This window comes from Bicyclus anynana, chromosome 19 (genome assembly GCF_947172395.1).
Source record: "Bicyclus anynana chromosome 19, ilBicAnyn1.1, whole genome shotgun sequence".
Lineage (NCBI taxonomy): Eukaryota > Metazoa > Arthropoda > Insecta > Lepidoptera > Nymphalidae > Bicyclus > Bicyclus anynana.
The window spans coordinates 13,356,331-13,379,880 of NC_069101.1; the positions used below are offsets into that span (position 1 = coordinate 13,356,331).

General features: G+C 41.1%; 1 protein-coding gene across 2 annotated transcripts; it reads right to left on the reverse strand.

The window, feature by feature from the left end:
- On the reverse strand, positions 1 to 6,878 carry LOC112054891 (lysozyme-like). 2 transcript variants are annotated; one of them, XM_052887252.1, is made up of 5 exons: positions 6,665 to 6,878; positions 3,596 to 3,678; positions 1,606 to 1,785; positions 1,248 to 1,321; positions 1 to 186 (listed from the first exon to the last, which is right to left on the reverse strand). In XM_052887252.1, the coding sequence occupies exons 2-5, from the start codon at positions 3,666 to 3,668 to the stop codon at positions 34 to 36; spliced, it is 480 nt and encodes a 159-aa protein (XP_052743212.1). In that variant the 5' UTR covers positions 3,669 to 3,678; positions 6,665 to 6,878; the 3' UTR covers positions 1 to 33. The 2 variants fall into 2 exon arrangements, with proteins under 2 accessions (XP_052743212.1, XP_052743211.1); XM_052887251.1 differs by having other exon boundaries at positions 3,596 to 3,683.
- Between the last annotated feature and the right edge of the window lie 16,672 nt (positions 6,879 to 23,550).

The following is a 23,550-nucleotide window of genomic DNA, read 5'->3' on the forward strand; positions in this document are numbered from 1 at the left end:
TATAACTCGCTTTATATTCCAATATGAAGATGATCAGCTGTACAGCGTGTGCCGACACAGCTCGTACCGCTCCAGCCACAGCCTGCCGTTGGCGCTGCGGTTGAGCGGCGCGTGGCAGCCCGGCCCGCCGTTGCCGTTCACCATCATGTAGTCGTAGCAGTCTGTCACACCGTCGCCGTTGCAGTCCTGATCAACCATAGAGGAATTAGATAATGGAGATGCATCGCACTCAAATTCACGAACAAAGTTGTCTTGAGGGGGGCGAGGTAAACTCACATCGAAAATATTTAACACCATTAAAAATATTCTATGTCCATACACTACACACAACTATAAATTTGACTCCTAATACACACACGCAAACAACTACACAAACACATTCAAAAAAGTCAAAAGTCATTGCTCAGACTATCCACAGATTAAATACATAGAATATTCGATTGTTGATCGATGTTTGGCTGTTACGTCAATATTGATACGTAAATTTGTAATAAAAACAGTTATAAATTGTTTTTATTACAAATTTGATAAAATTACTCCATATTTTACTAAACTACAAGTTTTTGGCTGTTTTTTGTGCCATTCAACTACACAAACCGGCATTTTTAGGGAGCTCTTTACACGACGAAAACGATTACAACAATGAAACATCGATTCTATAGCAACAGTTTTTATAAACGCGTTAGATCATAGATTTTTTATCTTTGCCAGAGGGGTAACGGTTAGCGAGGCAGGTCCTTTTATTTAAATGGTCTAAGTACGCAACAGAATAAGATGGATGAATCATTTATTTATTTATTTACTCAGCATCCATGCACTTACAAACTAATACAAAAGCTTAGCATGCATGTCACATGGGGCCCTGTCATTGCTAATAATAATAATATTACATTCTTATAATAAGAGATAAGATATATTAAATACATTACATTGGACAAAATTAGAATAAAAATAAAATTATAGTAGAATTGTGCATATATTATGGAAACCTCTAGGAGTTCTTACTCGACGACTAGTAGGTACAACCGCCACTAAAACAATACTGAAGATTTTTTAATTAGAATATTTGCCATATCTTTTATATGACCAATATTTGCCATATTTGTAATATGACCATTCACCTTCAAATAGACTGATAATACTCTATTAGTGGGTACGACAATAGTCCGGCCCCTTTACCTTAGAACTATTGAGATGGGTATTGGTTGTAGGTGTTTGTGCTCAAATATAATGAAGTAATTGCTTACTCTTCCATATCTCTGTAGATATCCTTCTATAATTCTTGTGGCGCAGTCGTAATGTCTTGCGCAGTCATCCCACGCTGCAAACAAAGGAAACTATAGATAAATCATCCGAGTAATTCAAAGACGGGTGCTTTAATGTTAAAAAAATTCGTAAAAAATTAAAAAAAAATTAAAAAAACCCGACACTAACGCTCCTGCGGTCCTGTTAGACACAGTTAGTAGTAGTCACAAGTCCTGGATTTTGCTTGATGTTTTTCTCTCTACCACGCGATGGACCCGGCACCTGCACGGTGAATCCATAGAATGCTGAGATATTCGTCTCTGTACCCGCACAAGTAATAGCACATGCTAGGCAGCTTACCATGGTTCCTGTCGGGATCGTCCTCGGGCATTACGACCCTGTTAGAGTCCACCCAGTACACGCGCGAGATGTTGAAGGGCCCGCAGTAGCCGCCCGTACAACCATGCGACGTCGCACAAGCGGTCGACGCGTAGCACAGACAACGAAAACACGACTCCGTCAGATTGGGGATGAAAACACCTTAAAATAAGCCATACTTTATATCAGAATCTAGTTTCAATTGATAAAAATTTACACCAGTGAGCCATGCGACTAACGACGAACTAATATCTCGTGAAAAGAAATAGACAAGTTTCAACCAATAGCGGTGAAACGGAAATACCGCTCTTTCTTTCTTTCCTTCTTTTAGGTCGAAGATGAGACTGGGACAACTGGAATAGTTTGACGTTTTGTCTATTTCTCTTAACTTGGGCGTACAGTAAAACTATAAACATTCTCAGACGTCAAATTGAGACCGGAGAAATCTTACGCTCTCCAGGGAGATGTTCACTTTACTTTACTATGTTACCCTTATGGTAGACTTTGGCATAACTTCTACGCTCCACCTAAACCAAAAACCGTCAAAGACGTACCGCCAAGCGATTTAGCTATCCGGTACGATGAGGTGTAGAAAGCGAAAGGGGTGTTGATTTTCATCCTACTCCTAACAAGTTGGCTCGCTTCCATCTAATACTGCATCATCATTTAAGGCCAGGTGAGATTGTAGTCAAGGGCTAACTTGTGATAAATAAAAACCCCGACAGTTAACGCTCCTGCGGCTCCGTTAGAGAGCAAATACACAATTTGAAAAAAAAATTGCTTTTCCGAATAATTTGTAAAAAATATCACTGTCTTTTAAAATACAAACAACAATATTCCTTTCCCTTTCAACTAGTCGTAAAGACAGTCAAGAGTTGTTACAACAATTAAAGTCCAACGGGTCTATGATCAGTAAAACCTTACGTAGTTAAGTCCGGCCGCTTTGCCGCTTAATGTTTATGTACAAACAAACTGCATTACAATATAAATTACATATAATTTACAAGCATATATACATAACATATATTTAATAATTTAACGTGATTTATGTGTTGGAAATGAATGCGGAAAATGACACTATAAACTAAGACGCTATGAACTGATATATATTAATCAAAGATGCACAGAGGTCAGACCCATCAGTCGACAAGTTATAAACGATGATATTGTTTGTATCGACACAGCAATTGTACGATTATTTATTGTATTTGTACTAACACGTGTTAAAACTTATCTACTCGTATATACGCAAATTGACTGACTGACTGATAAGCATCAACGCTCAGTTCAGTAGAAACTAATGAAGCAATACATCTTGGAACGTTTCTTTTGTTACATAAAGTAGGTACCTAATAGCTGAAGTGATCTGCATTTCTTTGTTTGCAGTTTTTTGAGGCAAGATAAAACCTTGTATTGTATTTCTTTTACAATACTCTAACCTCTAGGACCCAATGTATTCGCCATGGGGCCCAGATTGTATAGTTACACCACTGGCTTGTACAAAATTTAGAGATTTACTAGCGAACGCCCGCGACTTCGTCCACGTGAAATTTAGATCTTCAAAAATAGACACACAGACAAATATTTTCTGGTATTTCTGTTGGTATTTTATGGTACTATGTAAATAACTATAAGCATTTAACAAAACGCATTTAGTTTGAAATCACAGACAGACGTTTAAATTTTTTTGGAACGAAGTTCTATAACACGCGTTGCGAAAGGCCTTCCGAACTCAAAAAGCCTCCCAAACATAAGACCCCCAACACCAAAAGACCCAAACTTCATGCTGCTATTTAAAGATTTTTCTTGTAATAAAAATCCCAATAACATTTTTTTTGTTGGCCTGACCCTGGATTCGAAGACAAATTCATGGACCTCGTTGTCTGTAACTGAACCAGCTGACCACGGGACCAAATATGCAGTTTTATAGTTTAGTTTCGTCTAAATATAAATTAGATTTAAAAATAAGTACCTCCACAACCGGCCCAGAAGAAGATCGCGGCGCCTAGGCAGACCGGTATCGCAGCTTGCAAGCCTGTTCTCATGCTGCACTGACTACTCTAGAAAAATAATGTAAAAATAACTTCATACGACTGTCGTCCTTTACACCCGCTACCTGAAGTAAACAAATATTATAAAGTGGAAGAATTTGTTTGCTCAGAATAGAGAAATTTTAATATTAAGTTCAATTGAACGCGTTTAATTTTAGAACTTCCAGTCCTATTGCTGTAAATCTATACTATAATTTACTTATTACTATAATATTATAAAGAGGTAAAGTTTGTAAGTTTGTCACATTTTTTAAATGGGGTAATCTTCGGAACTACTGGTCCGATTTCAAAAATTCTTTCACCAGTAGAATGCTACATTATCGGGGAGTGCTATAGGCTATATTTTATATTGGTATCATATATATTAGTTGAGTTATCACAGTTTTTGTCATACAGGTCGGACTGAAAATCCTCTTAAACAGACTTATTCGCATGCGCTGCCTTAACTATTGTGTAAAATTGAAATTAATGTATGGAGACTTTATGTATCTTTAAAAGTCCTACAAAAAAGTCCGCGACACTATATATCTACCTTCTATATATTAGCAGATATAGTACCTTTTGTGTTTTAAAAATTATTAATTTTATATACTTAGGTTTACGTCATTATTTATACAACTAAACTTTAATCCTTATTAAAATAAATTATTTAATAATCACAAGGATATTATGGAAATAAGATTTACCCTTTACAGTATGTTAATTACTTAAATAGTTTCGGAGATAATACAAAATTTCTAAAAGACGCAGAAATTCCGCTATATGACGCCCGGCGCTTTCATTTACGTAGTTCCCGTTCCCGTGCGAATATGGGGATCAAACATAGCCTATGACACTCGCAAATAACGTAGCTTTCTATTGGTAAAACAATTTTTCTAATCAGTCCAGTAGATCCAGAGATTACCTCCTACAACCACACGAACATCTTTATATTATTAGCATAGAAGTCTCTATTTCTCTTGGTCATACCACAACTCTCAAAGGACTGGACCGATTTTGCTAAGGGTAGGAGTAAGATAGAGAAGTTACAGGGTAGGGTACGGGTAGGGAAACGTAGGGGTAGGGTAGGTTTAGGGCCGGGTTTAGGGTAGTGGTAGGGTAGGGGTAGAGGTAGGGTAGTGGTAGGGTAGAGAAACGGGTAGGATAGGGAAGTGGTAGGGTAGGGGTAGGATAGGCGTGAGATAGGGGTACGGGTGGAATAGGGGTAGGAAAGGGATAGGGTACGGGGAGGGTAGGGGTAGGATGGGGGTAGGGTGTAGGTAAGGTAGGGGTAGGGTAGGGGTAGGTTTGGGGTAGGGTAGGGGTACGGTGGGGGTAGGGGTAGGGTAGGGTAGATGTAGGGGTTGGGTAGGGTAAGGTTGGGGTAGTGGTAGGGTAGGGATAGGGTAGGGTAGGGGTAGTAGTAAAGTTGACATCAAAATTTACGCGGACGAAGTCGCGGGCGTCCGCTAGTTCTGTATATTCTTAGATCAACTAGGTATATTGTTGAACGAAGTGTATCCTACGAATATTATTAACGCGAAAGTTTGTGTGGATGTTTGTATGTATGTTTGTATGGATGTTTGTATGGATGTTTGTTTCGATGTTTGTTACGATTTAACGCCGCAACTAGTGAACCGATTTGACTAAAATTTGGAATGGAAATATATTTTACTCTGGATTAACACATATGCTACTTTTCATCCCAGAAAAATCCATGGTTTCCGAGGAATCGTGAAAAACTAAATTTCACGCGGACTTACACACTTACACTTATCATATTGCTTACTAGCGGAAGCAAGTTAATTCATGTTTTTTACTAATTCCACGGGAACCATGAATTTGGCGGGGAGAACAAGTAGCCTATTTTCTGCTTTAAGAATCAGTTTATCTGTGTGTGTGTGTGTATGTGTGTGTAATTTCAGCCAAATCGGTACAGGGCTTAGCCGTTAAAAGGTAACAGACAGACTTAATTTCGATTATTATTATGGATATGAATATGGATTATATTTCAAACCCTATTATTATGATGAATAGAACCTGCTAAATACACGCATAATGTGTAGGTACACTAAATCAAAATAATTATCATCATTACAATTATTATTAACTAATATCTCTCCCATCAGTTACATTATCCTTGTATTGTGTTGTAGTAAATTAATGATATGCAACGTAAGTACTTGATTAAAATAATTGTGAGTACTAGCTTCTTTGTAACAACCTGTAACGCCAGTATAAAAAACTTAGCAACTTAACTGGTTACGTATACCACATAAAATAATAAGAGGTTGGTATTTATTAAATATAGTTACCAATAAATATGCAAAGTTAATTTGAAACCTAGTTTTACGTTTTATTTTTATGCTAATATTAATATGGGAACTCGTTTCAGTCAATGGTCTTATAGCAAAAAGCATCGACCAACACGGTAGAGCTTTCGCTTTAACTGTTGGATCAAGAGTCGGATACAGAAGGCAGTGATTCTTGAGACGGCGCGTATTGTGAGGAGGTTCCTCACTCTGGAGCCCTGACCACCGGTTGCTTGGGCACTCAAATGTCCCGCAGCGGAAGGGATTTTTATACATTTTTAATAATGTTGTGTATTATATTTTGTATATTATAAACATCGTTACAATTTAAAAAATAATTGACAAATAAATAAATGAAAGACAAAAAATTAATTGGACTATCCACCCAGGAAAAAATTGACAATTAGAACCAGATTCTTGAGATCTCGCACGTTCAACTAAACAAACTTTACAGAAAAAAGAATATTCTGCTTCTTTTAGCACATGTTACAAAAAAGATCCTTTAAGTTTTTTAGTTACTGTTTAAAAAAAAACATTTAAAAAGGAAATATTTTTACTTCCTGTGCGAAGGTTAAGGTTAGGTACAACATTCTTCAATTATCTGAAGGTAAAGTTAAGACCTCTAAATACTTTATAAATAATATTTTAATCTTTTACACTATAGCTGAACAAAAAAATATGAAATAAATACAAACTCACCACTTATTAATTTCAAAAGTATAAATCCAAATAATTTTTTAAATGTTTCTTCCGCCGACACTTGAAACAATACAATTTATTTGAAAGAATTAAACCATATATTACAACTTGTATGTTTATTATACTAATTAATTATTATTTATTTTAATTTACACTGTCTATATGTCTGTACAAACTGACCGGTGTGTGTCCCTTTCAATCATATTTACAACTACTTGGAAACAAGATACAAGTTATGTATGTTCATAGGTAGGTATATAGATTGAGATCAGGTTTTATATACAGTACAAATATGCAGGTATATAGTTTCATCTGAGACCTCCACAAGAACTACGCATTGCTTTTTTTATGTTACATTTACTTTTTAGGGTTCCGAACGTACGTAGTACAAAAACAAAACCATTATATTATCACATTTTAATGTCAGTCTGTTTTCTCCGAATGTAATGAACCAATCCAGTTGATATTTGGTACACATATAGATTCTTGTGACCCAAATACGTGAATGGGTAAAATTTGAATATGGGGGGCACTTATGGGAGGGTAAGATGGAAAGTTGAAAAAAAAAACTGAAAGCTCTTGTTAAGAGGATTTTAATTATTTTTTTTATTACATGCTAGGATACGCCTGCGATTTTGTTAATAGAATTAAGTTTTTTTGATGTTACTTTATCACTTTACGTTTACTCTCTGTAAACTTAGTCAAAGTAAGTATTTAGACCTATAATAATAGTAGATAATCTTAATACCGGCAAACACGTACGCCAAGCGATTTAGCGTTCCGGTACGATGCTGTGTAAAAACCAAACGGGGTGTGGATTTTCATCCTCCTCCAGTTAAGCACGAGTCTCCTCTCAGAATGAGAGAGTTAGGTTAATAGTCCATCACACTGGTTCATTGCGGATTGGCAGACTTCACCCACGTAGGGAATTAAGAAAAATTTCAGGTATGCATGTTAGCTTACGATATTTTTTCTTCACCGTTTGAGACACGTGAAAAATTTCTTACCGTCTTCGTGATAGCCCAGTAGATATTTTTTTTTTTTTTTTTCTATTGATCTCGTGCGATCAGTCGATAGACTATGAGCAGAGGAGTTGTAGGGAGATTTGGCGGTTAGAAGCAACCTTCCCCAGCGGGAGAAGCTCCATATATATGTATGTCATATGTGGCTTTCAATCAAGAATTTGCCGTCTTTTCAAGCGTCGAATCGCCTGTGGTATCGTTAACTGGACAGCCAGATGATTCGGATGATTTCTGAGTCTATCTTTGTACTTGTCGTTAGTGGATTTTATTTCTGCTTTTACTGTTGACATTTGTAAGTATTCGTGAATTTCTGGTATTCGTAGAAACCACGGCGCGTTCGACACTTGTTTCAGTATGTAGTTTTGCGCTCTTTGAATAATGGTGATGTTGGAGTCGCAAGCTGATCCCCACAACTGGATTCCATACTTCCATATGGGTTAGGTTAGGTTAGGTTAGGTTAGGTTAGGTTAGGTTAGGGCCCAATAGATATAAGATTCCGCGCCGGAGCGTCGTCGCGAGCGGTCGCGCGCACTGTTGCTTTGCTGTCTCATTTATGAAATTGGTTTAAAAAAAGTCTAAAAAGATAGGTGTTCGTACAGTTAGGTTGTTCGTTAGGTTGTTAAAAAAAATCCTGGGGCGCTCAGGGCCCTTTGGGAGTCGTTGTTTTTTGTTAAGTTATAATATCTTCTACTATTATTATTGTAATATTACGGTTAGGTCGAAGCGTCCTCCTGCGCGCGGCGTATCTATTTATAGACGCCCGCGCGGGATTGTCGAGTACGAAGTAGCTATACTTATTACTATTACTTCGTGCTTGACACAATTAAGTGTTTAAAGTCTTTGGTCATTTTCTTGGTTTGGTTTATAATTCGAAATTTTGTTTTCTATTATAGTTTCTCAACATTTAACTAGTTTAAATCGTTGTTAAAATTGCCTTGTATATTCTTCGTTTTGAGTAAGTAGTTCTTTTCCATATGGCGGACTCGAGAGATACTTCTCGAAAACACGACGGTTCATCAGGATCGAGAGATGCTTCTCAGCCGCGAAACACTGCGGAGGGTCGCAGGGCTCAATCACGGACGCGAAGTCCGATATTTCGAGTGCCTCCACGGGACACAGATTCCGAATCTGAAGGATCTAGGATTAGGTCTGACATTGCAAGTCGGGGCCGATCCATGGTTAGAGGTCGTGGTACGGGAATCACGCGCGCCCGAGCAGAGTTAAAAGAAGCACGAGAGGAGGCCTATGAGGTGGCCTTTAACCAACTTCTTAGGGACAGGGCTTACCGGAAAGATTCACCTCAGGTTATTACTGACCCCGAGGAGACAGAGGAGAATGAGATAATATGCCCGGAGGTCCCTGCCAATCTTACTGCAGAGGAACTTAGGGCCCTTGGTGGGCATAATGTGGCCAGCATCATGCATGTCGCTACAAAATCGCGCAACCTCAAGGGAACGTGGGTTAAACGTCTTAAGGAGTCAGCCCGTGTGCTACAAGAGATTTTAGAAGCGTTAGCATCTAGGACGGAAGCCGATGAGACGCGAAGGTTGAGGGCGGACAACACACGTCTCCGTAATGAGATCGAAAGCCTCAAGTCCGATCTGAAGGCTCATCGTCGAGAGTTTTCGGAAATGAGGACCTCCATGGCGGCGGCAAAGAGCGGAACAGCGCCTAGCTTGAGCAAAGACGCTATGGAGGAACTAAAAGCCTCTATTGTTGCTTCTTTGAGTGTAATGATAGATGCACGTTTTGCTGGAATTGAAGAGAGGCTACTACCTGAAACAGTACTACGCCCGCCTTTGGCGGCAGGTCAGGGAAGACGTGCGACAGCTAGACCCCAGCCGTCGTCTGTTACGCCGACAACCAGATCTGTCCCGGTGGAACACGACAATATAGTGACGGAACCTTCTGCCGGAACATCTGAAGCAGCAGCTGGCTCTAGTCAACCCAGCACTGCAACTGATGACTGGGCCACAGTGACAAGGAAGGGAGGAAAAGGAAAGAGTAAGAAAACAACCCCCTCCGCAGCCTCGATAGTTACTCCCGCTGATAAACAGGCAGCCTTACCCAAGCTTTCCCCACCCAAAACTGCCGCAGTCATGGTAACCTTACAACCAAAAGCGGCAGACAAAGGGATGACCTACGCCCAAGTTCTTGAACAGGCTGAGCAGAGTGTGAACTTACAGGAGCTCGGTATCAACGATGGCATAAGGATCCGCCGAGCTGCTACTGGAGCCAGGTTACTAGAGCTGCCCAAAAATCAGACCCCAGAACAAGCAGAATTACTTGCAAGCAGGCTTCGAGCGGCTTTGGATGGTATTGCTAACGTAGTGCGGCCTACTCAATCAGCGACGCTCAGGATTATCGGGCTCGACGACTCGGTCACAAAAGAGAAATTAGTTGCTGCAGTTGTTCGCGCTGGTAACTGCACTACTCAGGTAGTTAAAGTTGGGGATTTGCAATTGGGCCCCAGAGGTATGAGCACTGCCACTGTGCACTGTCCTATTGAGGTGGCTAAGGTTTTGTCTGATGCTGGAAGGCTTCTAGTTGGATGGAGTTCCGCTGAGGTTCAGGTACTCGAACAGCGCCCCTTGCGGTGCTATAAGTGTCTTGGTATTGGACACACACGGCCTCTTTGTCCATCCATAAAAGACCGGGGAAATGTGTGTTTCCGTTGTGGTGGCGATGGACACAAATCAGCCGATTGTTCGCTTGAGATGCGTTGCATGGTGTGCTCAGATGCAGGACTTCCCGCAGGCCATATCATGGGGGGAAAGAGGTGTAACCCTCCCCATACAAAAGGAAAGACGTTCAGAGCGCATATCAACGTTGATGTTGGACGTAGTCAAATGCAGGAGGAAGCAAATATGTCATCATGAGCCAGCTACAACATATCAACTTCCTTCAGTCGAACATAAATCATTGTTCTGTGGCACAAGATCTGTTGCTGCAGTCCATAACAGAGTGGGAAATTGATTTAGCGGTCGTTTGTGAGCCTTACTATGTACCCCCACAATCACAATGGGTGGGAGATTTGGATGATTTGGTAGCCATTTTAGCAGGAAACAACTCTGGTCCTGTACTAATACCGGTTGAAAGGGGCTCTGGCTACGTTATGGTGAAATGGGGCATTTATTTAATTGTAGGGACGTATTTCTCGCCTAACCGTACTCTAGCCGAGTTCGAAACGTACCTGGACTCTGTTAGGGAGGCCGTCGGCAGACAATCAGAGGACAAGGTTATTGTTCTTGGTGATCTAAATGCGAAATCTCAGGCATGGGGAAGTCCTAACACCGATGCCAGAGGTAGAGCAGTGCAGGATTGGGTCTTCATTATGGGTCTATCCATACTCAATAGAGGATCGGTCAATACCTGTGTACGACGGCATGGAGAGGGAGGATCCATAGTAGACGTCTCGTTTGCTACTTCTGCAGTTGCGGGTAATATTTCTAACTGGCGGGTAGAAGCAGAGGTAGAGACGTTCTCAGATCATAAGTACATCAGGTTTGAGATCTCTGCCTTGCGAATCGCAGTGAACCATCCTAGGAGACAAAGTCGTTTTCCGCGCTGGTGTCTTAGTCAACTGGACCGGGAGCTGGCCAAAGAGGCTGCCATAACTATGAGGTGGTCATCATTTGGCAGAAACGAGAATAGCACGGCTGAGATGGCGGATCGTCTTTGTAGTGCCTTTACAGATATTTGCGACGCTTCTATGCCAAGAGCCAAACGTCGCCCCCGACGTCGTTGGGTATATTGGTGGTCTTCAGAGATTGCGGACCTTCGTAAAGCTTGCATTAGAGCTCGGCGAGAATACGTTCGATGCCGCAGGCGAAATGGGCTCGACCCAGATTTAGAGTACCAGCTCCAAAACTCCTATCGCGAAGCGAAGAAATCTTTGAAGGCGGCTATATACAAAGCAAAGGAACAATCTCGAGAGGAGCTACTAAAGACGCTTGACAAGGATCCTTGGGGACGACCATATCGTGTAGCACGAAATAAACTCCGCTCACAAGGTGCCCCAATTACGGAGGCTCTGCAGCCTGATCTTGTACAGCGAATTGTAGGTCAACTATTTCCTGAACCTCAGGTACATATTCCCCCAGTCATGGCCCCTCATTATAGTGATGTCCCGCTAACAATTCGTGACGTACCCCGAATCACTGAAGCTGAACTGGAAACAGCTGGTGAAAGATTGCGGCTCAAAAAAACAGCGCCGGGCCCTGATGGAATACCGGGCAAGGTCATCTTTCTCGCTATGGAGTATGCTGGACCGGTTCTCCGTGAGCTTTTTGATAAATGTTTAGTCAACGGAGTGTTTCCAAAGCAGTGGAAAGAGGGGAAATTATGCCTTTTACGTAAAGAGAGCCGTCCGATTGACTCACCCTCAGGATACCGACCGATAGTTCTTCTCAGTGAGTTGGGTAAACTATTCGAAAAGATCCTGGCTACCCGACTCACTTTGCATCTTGAGACAGTGGGTCCAGGTCTTTCAGACGTGCAATTTGGATTTAGGGCTGGTCGTTCAACTCTGGACGCTCTGGAAGCTCTGAGAGTTCTATCCTTGGAAGCTGTGGAGGCTGGAGACGTCGTGCTTGCAGTTTCGCTGGATGTCGCAAATGCTTTCAACAGTCTTCCTGTCGAAACATTGCTGGAGTCACTTCGTTATCATGAAGTACCACTCTACCTAAAGAGACTCTTAGAAGATTATCTTCACGATAGAGAAGTTCTTTGGGAAGGAGCAGATGCGCACAAGCATAGGCATCGGGTAGGTTGCGGGGTACCGCAGGGATCAGTGTTGGGGCCCGTCCTTTGGAACATGGGCTTTGACTGGCTCTTGCGGTGTCCATTACTTCCTGGCATGAAGATTATTTGTTACGCCGATGACACCCTCGTCACTGCCCGCGGAAAAACATTCGAGGAGGTGTGCCGATTGGCCGCTGTCGGCACGTCTTTGGTTGTGGACAGGATAAGGATGCTAGGTATGAGGGTCTCAATCTCCAAAACAGAGGCCCTCCTATTTCATGGCCCACGCCGCGGTCCTCCACGAGGTGCACATATCGCTGTCCAGGGTACAGTGATAGAGGTCAAGCCCTGTATGAAATACTTGGGTCTTACTTTGGATGGACGATGGAAGTTTGAAACCCACTTCAAACAGCTAGAGGTCAGACTCGTGAAAGCTGCTGCCGCCCTTGGCAGGCTCTTGCCGAATATAGGAGGTCCGGAGTCAGTCTGTAGGCGACTCTATGCTGGAATAGTAAGGAGCATGGCCTTGTATGGCGCCCCAATTTGGGTGCACTCACTGACTCCCGTCAACAAGGTCCTCTTACGAAGGCCACAAAAGATAATTGCCGTGCGAGTCATCCGGGGATACCGTACAGTGTCATGGACGGCTGCTGTAAGGGCCAGGCTCAATAAAAACACAGCTTTTGGTAAAATCGGCTTATTTCTTTGGATACGTGTGTGGTGACCGTTGCTCGGGTGAAGGAAAAGTCGTTGGTTTTCAAATTGGTTGTCAACGAGTGACGTTTTGATTTTTCTGACATTAAGTGACGTTTGCTGTCACCACACGCGTTCCATTTCACCATTTATTTAAACTATATACATAATACATTTAGGTACATAATATTATTAATACGCGTCGTTAACACTCTCCACCCCAGTGCGCTTTAGCACTCGCTCCTCACTGGTAATATTGCGACGCGTGCCACCAGTCGCCTTAGCAGCCCCGACTTCGCCCGCAAGTCCAGAAGCGGTCAGCCAGGAGCTGGAGAATGTGCGCCATTGCCTCCCCAGGAACCTGCCAGAGTCGTTGCACTCCCGCAGTACGGGAAGGTTTGACGAGGTACCTAGAATGAAATGATTAGACGTGATGGCTTCTGCCGCGGCGGGTAAGTAAGTGGCCGGCTGTTGACAATCTGCTCCACCTCCGCTATCAGCGTGAGCAGAACCTCTTCTTTCAGGGCTTGTTCTATGAGCTTTGAGAGCTGTCTTCAAGTTTTTAATTAGTCTTTCCCACGCTCCACCCCAGTAGGGACAACGTGGGGCTGTGAAGGTCCACGTAATTCCAGGATGACGCCCGTCCGGTTGCTTGACTTCTCTTGAGATTCCAGGTGCAACGTAGATGCGGCCAACTACTCGAAGAATGCCTTGCTCGTCAAAGAATGGTGTTAAGGTAAGTAATTTATTTTTCTTTTCTAAAATGTTTTCTTTTTTCAGGTGTTCCAGGTCATCAGCAAACGACTGAGCTTGTGCGCACAGCATCAACACCAGCTCCGCTCGCGCCATCGTGGCACCATCTACTTCGCCGGTAAACCTTTTACATATTTTATCTGCGAACGTTAACACCGTGCATGTAGACTTTAATAGCCGTAGCCAAGAAGATAACCTCGCTGGATCGGGACCAGCAGGTAAGCAAGTAAACTTATTTTCTATAAAGATCGTATTTACACATTCTGTGATAATTTGCTCTGTTTCAGTACCAGCCATATCTTCAGGCCATTCATCCGCATCGCAGCATAGAAAAGTAGGCCCGTACAGCCATGCGCCACTGAATAAGGTCATATCACACACTTCTCTCGTAGCCGCGTCCGCGACATTCAGTTTGGTGGGTATATAACGCCATTCGCTTGCACGACTATGTTCGTCTATTTCTCCCAATGGATGTGCTATGAACATTTTATAATTTCGCGCGCTATTTTTTACCCAGTGTAATATAGTAGTTGAATCGCTCCAAAAATATTTTCTGTGCGGTTTAATTATTGTATCCGCCAATCTAGCTCCTATAACGACGGCGCACATTGCTTTTATTGATGCATCGGTAAAAACATGTAATTCTAGTTTCGAGTAGGCATCGCTTACACTGTTCGGTGCAACATTCACTGCGTTCTCCATCTCGCTCGCGCGCGCGGCCGCGCGATTGTGACGCGGTAGGTACATCTTATCGATGCATTTTAGCAACTTTAACCATTCGGTCCACTTATAATAAAGTTCCTTATTAAGTGGTTCATTCCAGTCGATTCCAGATCGCCATGTTTCTTGCAATAATATTATGTCTGTAGGTATACGCTTGAAAGATACTTTTAAACCTAACGTGTCTATGTTAGGTAAACACATGATGCCTAAAGTTCGTTCGGGGTGCTGATCACTATTGGATTTTATAACACTAGGTTCTAATGCTTCAGTATTTTCCCACGGCAACCCAACATGCCACCTTCCTTCCATTAATTTACAGGTCCGTTCCAGATGAGCCCTAGTCTGCAGGTCATCGGAGTTCTCTCGCGGCTCAGCGGTTATACTTAAAGGTTCAATCGCGCATAACTGCCGTACCTCTTCATGAATCTCGGGAGGTAAGTATTCATTTTCTATATTGTATCTTGTATTCCTGTGATTCGAGCTGAGAAGGAGGGAAGAATGCAGTGAGCTGTATGAGGTTTCGCTGGTCTGACCGTGGATACACCACCCAAGCGGCGTAAGTGTTGCAAAAGGTTCTCCTGCTTTGCCTTCAACTACTTGTAGTGGTAATAATAAATGATAATTATCTTGCCCTATCAATATTTCGGGCTTATAATGTGCGAGATTAATTTTATTTTTTACTTCAGATAAATAATCGTATCGCGTAATGCATAAATTCGAGGAATCTTGCGCAGGTAAACTCAAGTTGTCTACACTATTTCCCGTTAGCGAATATAGTTGGCCGTCTCTGTTTGTCACAGTAAATTTCAGTGACTCGCTGTCGCATTCTATTGCATTGTTCCATGCGCCACACACGCGCATCTTTGTGTGACGTCCGTGTAAACCAACGCGCGCCGCCAGCTCCGAGTTTATTAGTGTGACAGTTGATCCGTCGTCGAGTAACGCGCTTGTAGTCTCGGTTCCGCTCGGTCCATGTATGTGCAAAGTTACTACCTTTAGAAGTACATTACGACTATCCATAATGTGTGTTACTTGCTGCGCTTCCGTGTTCATCTCGCTGTCGTTCGGTCGAAACTCGGACTCAGGCGCGGCCGTGATGTTTTCATTTCGTAAATTGTGGTTATCGTAGTGCAATAATCGGTGGTGCGCCTTACCGCAGCCGTCCTTGTCGCACCTAGGCGCCGGGCAATGGTCTCTGTCGTGCTTAATAGGTGCAAGACATTGAAAACATAAACGATATCGTTTCACGTGATGCCAGCGATCCTTGCGTAGTGCCTTCTTAAATAATTTGCAGTCCGGTAGATTGTGGACTTTAGACCCACCGCGATCGTTACAGTAGCTGCATTTTATTCTTACATTTGTGTTAGACTCGCTTTGCACTAATACGTTATGCGACTTCGTGTAGTTTTCGGCGTATGGTTTTCTTTTATAACTGTGCTCGGGCTTAATGTAATTAATAATACTTGCGGTTTTTGTTGTTTTGACTGCTTCGTCCGTTAAAAACTCGGATAGTATGACGAGCTTAGGTTTTGTTCCGTCTATAATTCGCGGATAACTGTAGTCCGTCCATTTTGCTAACAGGACCGTCGGGAACTTAGCTAATACGGCCGATATGATGTTCATGTTTTTCAGGTACTCATCCTCTCCGATCGCGACGACTGCTGCCACGAAGTTCTGGATCTTGACCGCGAACTTGACTATATCTTTATGATATTCGTCTGCTAAGGTGGGTAATTTTTGTACATCCATTATTATTCTGGAAATAATTATATTTGGGTTGCCAAACTGTAATTCCAGCGCCGACATTATTTTGTCGGGGGTTGTGGCTCCAATTAATAACGACGTGACCGCCTCCTTGGCCGGTCCGCGTAGGCAGCTCCGCAGTCTCCATAGATTTTCTTTTTCGCTGAAACTGCAAACCTGCGTGGACTCTTCATATGCCTGCTTAAAATGGAGCCACTCCATCGGGTCACCCATAAATACCGGTAGCTCTTTTTGCAAGCTGATGCGGCTGATGTTGCTTGGGGCGTTGCGCAGAGAAAGGGCTGCCATATCCTTTATAGCTGTGGCCAGCGTCTGGAGCGTCCCTTCAGTGCCGCCGCTTGCTGCGACGGGCGGGCACGGCTCGTGTACAGCGGGCCGTGCTGCCTGCTCCTGCTGGCTACGGTCTAGCCATTCCTCTACATTACTAGTAGTACGCACCTCATCTTGTGGACTGTATTCATCTTCGTCATCTAGCGCCGCTACTTCAGCTTCTAACCTTTTATTTATTAGTTCTTTATCAATGCGAGCTTTTGCCTCCGCTGCCGCTAGCTCCAGCTGTGCCTTTTTCGCCCGGATGGAGGCTGAGGACCGCTTTGAATGTGCAGAAGCCCTGCTACGTGCAACTGATATGTTGCTTGGGCCACTAGGGCCCGCTTCTGCAGTATCAAAAAGTTTTTTCCGGATTTCCTCTTTAATGAGAACTTGCCTTTCGATTTCAGTGTCGCGGTGTTTCTGCTCCCGTTCCTGCCTTCCTTCGGTACGCGCAGGATTTGCCATGATGCTTGGCGGCGGAGTTTGAAACATACCTTTTATATATATCGGCTCAAGATTTGGCTCGAAGACCACTTTGTAAGGGCCAGGCTCAATAAAAACACAGCTTTTGGTAAAATCGGCTTATTTCTTTGGATACGTGTGTGGTGACCGTTGCTCGGGTGAAGGAAAAGTCGTTGGTTTTCAAATTGGTTGTCAACGAGTGACGTTTTGATTTTTCTGACATTAAGTGACGTTTGCTGTCACCACACGCGTTCCATTTCACCATTTATTTAAACTATATACATAATACATTTAGGTACATAATATTATTAATACGCGTCGTTAACAGCTGCAACATTGCTGGCTGGCGATCCACCCTGGGAACTTCAAGCCGAAGTCCTAGCTGAGGTGTATCAATATCGGGCGCTAATGAATGCACAAGGTGTGTTGGCAGGAGCAGACGAGGTAAGAAGAATCAGGACCCTTGCTCAGTCAGTCTTGGTTGAAAGATGGAAAGAGGATCTGGAGTCTCCTATTGCTGGCAGTTGGACGGTTCTCGCAGTTCGTCCTCACATAGAACGGTGGCTAAAGAGAAAACACGGAACGCTTACGTTCCGACTGGTGCAGATACTAACAGGACACGGCTGCTTTGGCAAGTATCTGCACCAGACAGCGAGGCGAGAATTGACTCCGGTATGCCATCAGTGTGGGGCCACTGAAGACACAGCGCATCACACACTAGCTGAATGTGCAGCCTGGAGCCCGCAGAGGCACATACTATCATCCACTATTGGTAGAGCCGTCTCGTTGCCCGACGTAGTTGACGCCATGATAGGCAGTGAAACGTGCTGGACAGTGATGCTGTCGTTCTGTGAGGCTGTCATGGGTCTGAAAGAGGCTGAAGAGAGAGCGAGGGAAGAAGCTGCCGATGCTCCCCTCATACGCAGGCGGAGGCAGGGTAGAAGGAGGCGCCGATATGCGCACCTTCTCCCACCTTAATGTAGGGCGAACAGGGTAGGCGGCGACGCATAGAGACAAACGTCGGGACATCACAGTAGAATGTGCTAAATGATCCTGTGATGTCACCAAAGGACGAAGCCGGATCCGCTGGGTTTTAGTGGGTATTCCGAAGTTTCGGCGAGTCCCACATACCCTCTGGAGTAGGGATGCGTAAATGCATTTCCCAGCGCAAAAAAAAAAAAAAAAAAAGGGCCCAGTAGATATAACGTATGTATTTGATTTGGAAGGAGTAGGTTTGATTTCGGTCTGGGACATGCACCTCCAACTTACCAATAATTATTACTTTTCAACATACTGCTTCTGAGGCATATTATGCCTCATCTGATGTTAACTAGAACCCTTTAAACAGCACTTCGAAAGGCGTACTCTTGCTAGAAACAAATCTAATAACGCGTTGATCTGTGTTAAGCCAAATTTCTCGAATTTCAGGTTCCTAATCTTCATAATTAAACAACAGAGCTATTTACTGGCAGCAAGTTTAATCAGTAATTTTAAATGTTACTCGTTGACAAAATTAAGCATGACTGTAATAACCCTTCATTCGCACGAGCGCTTTTTTAATGGACGTTAAAAAAAGCTTCAAATACAACAAATGCATTCCGAAGTATATGTTCTATATTCACACGATAGCATTTTTAAAACACGATGCTTCTTTTCGAGCAGTGTTGCATTTTCAATTTTGGGCGTTGGAAATATTTTTTTTATTTTTTATTCTTTACAAGTTAGCCCTTGACTACAATCTCACGTGATGGTAAGTGATGATGCAGTCTAAGATGGAAGCGGGCTAACTTGTTAGGAGGAGGATGAAAATCCACACTCCTTTCGGTTTCTACACGACATCCTACCGGAACGCTAAATCGCTTGGCGGTACGTCTTTGTCGGTAGGGTGGTAACTAGCCACGGCCGAAGCCTCCCACCAGCCAGACCTGGACCAATTAAGAAAACCTCAATCGGCCCAGCCGGGTATCGAACCCAGGACCTCCGTCTTGTAAATCCACCGCGCATACCAAGGAGGCCGTCACAAATAGACATTCATTTAACTTCGTACTATATCTGAACCCTTTTTTAACGTCCGATAAAAAAACTCTCGTGCGTATGAGGGCTTAGTGACCTCATTAAAAGTTTTATAACTACAATTCAAAAACAACTACAATGTGAGTTGAAAATTCGTTTGAATTAAACGAAACGGACTCTAATATTCTTACAAAATTATGCAAATCCTCAAAGATATTTCAACAAGTTGGCACGTGTAGCCCCGAGTTACTCCCGGTACAAGATAATAATCACGGCGGATTGCTGCCGGGACTTTTCCCGGGAAAAACTGCTTGTATTTAAAGATATTGCAAATTTTCGTGTATTCTATTTTTCGAGACACCAATTTTACTTTATACTTAATGGAATACTTGTATTTTTGTGACCTCTTTTGCGCTACACAGGTCATCCCTGGCTTTTTATTTACCACGTAAACACAATAATACGTAAAACCACGTAAAACTTAGAAATATTTAGTGAATATACCTACTTTGTTTCCAGGTAACGCGATATCATCTACTTTTTTATTAAGAAAGAATACAATAAGGAACTTAATAGAATAAACTTAAAAGAATACAATAAGCTAACTTGTCCTATAACTATACAAATGCCCACGTGGAATGGTGGCAAGAACACTGGCTGCATTTCCGGACTGCCAGACTGATCCTTTGGATACCATATTGGATTGTTTCTTGACATCATTAGGACCGCACAAGACTCAATTTATCAATAAATAAAAAAAATCACGGTATCTTATACATAAATAAAAAAATATGATCGTGATTTGTATCTAAATTCAAATCTATTCTAATATTATAAAGCTGAAGAAATTGTTTCTTTATTTGTTTGAACGCGCTAATCTCAGAAACTACTAGTCCGATGAAAAAATCATTCACTGTTAGATAGCCCATTTATCGAGGAAGGTTATAAGCTATATATTATCTCCGTATTCTTACGGGAACGGGAACCACACGGGTGAAACCACGCGACGTCTGCTAATCATAGATATAAGAGTCGGTACAGACTAATAGATCTATGCTTCAAATAGTGTAGATATTCTGGAAATTCAGTGTACACCCGTAATTTGGTATTGGGATCTAATATGGAATTACGAATATTAAATCAGGATTATTGTGCGACGCATTCAAACTCGGTACCAATTTCCTATTGGCATCGGCGCCCCGTACTAACTACCTGGTCTGGAGACGTGAATATATTTCCGGGACACTGTACTGCATTCAGATGCTGTAATTTGTACTGAAATATTGGTTGCACAGACTATAAATTATATTACTATCTAGGTTCAATTATTTTACTTGGCATAAATCGCAATACATAAAATATATAAATTTCAATAAAAATTACACTAATTTTTATTTTGATATTTCAATCTAAAATGATTTAATAAGTGTGACGTAAAAATTACACCAAATTTTGCAATTTTACTTGTTTAGTTATTGAGTACCTGACCAGCAAAAAATCTCGAAACTCGCGATCTTCTTTATCTGTCAATCTATAAGCTAATTAGTATTCAAGGTCTTTAGCAGCCTTAATGGCCCAGAATTTACTTAGGGGCTTAACATCAGTTTGTTTTATGCCTTTGTTTGTTATTAGACCAGCACAATAAAGCACAACGCAGTACGTGCAGTTTTAGTGTTTTGAATTTTCATTTTACACTCCCTGAACATAGACCTTGACATAGTAAACATTTAGGTATTATTTGTTTAAATAACTTTCGTTGTTTACAATGCAAGTAAATGAAATTATGACAAATAGCCACTTTTGACCGCCTTAGTTTCGACGCGCTAGTGATATGTCAATAGTAGAAAATACTAGCATAGTGAACGAAAGCGCTCATTACGGGCAATTTCCGTTATTTTCATTTTAACAAGAATTTACTGAACCGAATTTCATGCAAATTAAAAGGCACCAATCTGGATGTATACTCTTTCAAACAAAAAAAGAATTTTCAAAAATGGTTATGAAATGACGAAGTTATGAGGTAACAAACATAAAAAAACATACGCTTCATATTGGGAACCTCCTCCTTTTTTGAAGTCGGTTAACAGTAAGCACTACATTAAAGGGATTTCCACTAATATTTAGAAACGTGTCATGTAAAATTATATGGCAATTAATAACAAACTGATATTAGCGGATATGTTTTAATTAATAAACGGATTGATTGTTATATGGCCGCTCCGGTAATATTAATCGTATTATAATAAATAGCAAAATAATATATAAATAGAACGTGACGATGTAACCGCAGCAATATAAACGCATTTCTGTCGCTTGATGAATATATTAAACGCCATTTTATGTTATTAATTTACTAGCCGACGCCGCGCGGTTTTACCTGCGTGGTTCTCGTTCCCGTAGGAATACGAGGATAATATAGCCTATAGCCTTCCTCGATAAATGGGCTATCTAACAGTGAAAGATTTTTTCAAATCGGACCTCCTGTTCCCTGGTTCCTGAGATTAGCGCGTTCAAACAAACAAACAAACAAACTTCAGCTTTATAATATTAGTATAGATTCTGTATAAGCTGATGCTCGCAAATTCGCGATTCAGGAGCGAATATAGCCGTTTCTGAAAGAACCACAGAAATTTTGTAATTGAAACGGCTTGAATTAAATTGGCTTGGCACCGCCTTCATACTGATCAGAAGGTTGCATATAGGTTAGTTGTTATTTTTTGCTTTTTTGGTGTAGGTTAATTTTTAAATTGGAAGTCGGTTGAATTTTTTTTTTTTTAATTTTTTATCTAAATTTTAGGTTTAGTATTTTTGGAGATAGGGGTGAGGGTTTAATTTTCGTCGTTTTATTTAATAACTTGGAAAAAAAAATATTTGAGATCCTCTTTATAAGCTCCTTCGCACGATGCAGTTAGATTTTTTTATTTTTGTGTTTTCCATCTTGCCCCTAAAATAACTTATTTAGTTTATTTAAAATAATTTATTCATATTTTATTTGTAAATAATCACTACACTTATAGTGATTTATAATTTAGTGTAAGTGATTGTAAATAAACTTAATAAATAAATATTGTATAAATTAAATATTTCTGAGGTTTTTCGGAAATAACTTCTGTTTTTATTTTTTTTTCAAAATAGTAGGTTTAGTAGTTTCGGAGAAAGAATGGGGGGGGGGGGGAATATTTTTTAATTCTCTTAAATATAAGACATTTCATTTGATGTGTCACATGAAGCAGACTTTTGTTTTATCAGACAGATTTTTGTATTATCCATCTTGCCCCCTAAAAGTGAATCTTCACATTCAAAAATTTCAGACTTCAAAATTTTCTAGAAATTTTCAAGTAAAAAGCTAAATTTTTCAAAATTTTAGACAAGTACAGTAGTTACATACATATTACATTTTTACATACATATTTAATTTTCGAAGCGTTAGCGTTTGTAGAAAGAGAATCGACGTGCTATATGGCTAGAGGCCCAGTTTAGTGAAACCCCTTTACATATTATGAAGTGCTGTTCACCAAATATTCGTTGCATTTATGTTACGTACCAGTCTAGTACAGCGTCCAGCTAATTTTATAAAGGCTTGTTGAAACTTTAGCTTAGAATTCTGGTTAGTGCTTCCATGCTTATATAGAACGTAGGTAGGTACTTCAGACTTGCACAAATTGCTTCTAAAATTACATAGACGGAACAATTTGAGTAGCAAAAAGGAATATAAGTATAGAACAGAAAGAACAAAGAGTTTAGAAAAATCGGGTTACAAACAGAGGAGAATAAATATTTAACCTTATTGATCGCTGTTTATAACCGATTTTTGTTTGTTTATCTTCTATACTTTATAATAAATCTGTAGAGAGTCAATGCTGTACATGAAATATATTTTCAAAATAACTATCAGGGGGTTATTAGTGATCGATAGACTTCTCTACAGATTTATTATAAGTAGGTATAGATTATTACTTGAGGACTGGCTAAATGCAAAAAAGCCAGAAATATCTAGGCACACGAACTCCGAGCTCGTAGTTTTTGTCGATATTTGTAGTTTTTTGAGAAAATTGGGGGCTTTATATTCTACTTTCAACGTGGAAACGTTAAAAACTCGTCAAAAACAAGTAAGTAATCAAAAAGAAACCAATTTACAAAAGGAAGAAAAACACCTGAATTTACTGTTTAAAACTATTTGCCCATTTTATCACAAACTAGTAGTTGCCCCACGGCTTCACCCTAGTTCCCGTACCAGTGGCAATACACTGCGTAAAATCATTTTCAGAATCAGTTCAGAAAATCCAGATCTTACTGCCAGCAACCTCAAAAACCTACAAAGTTTACCTCGTTTAGTACAGAAATATAGATATAGATTAATCATATTACTTCAGGTCAGCATACTTCTAAAACAGAAGCGTG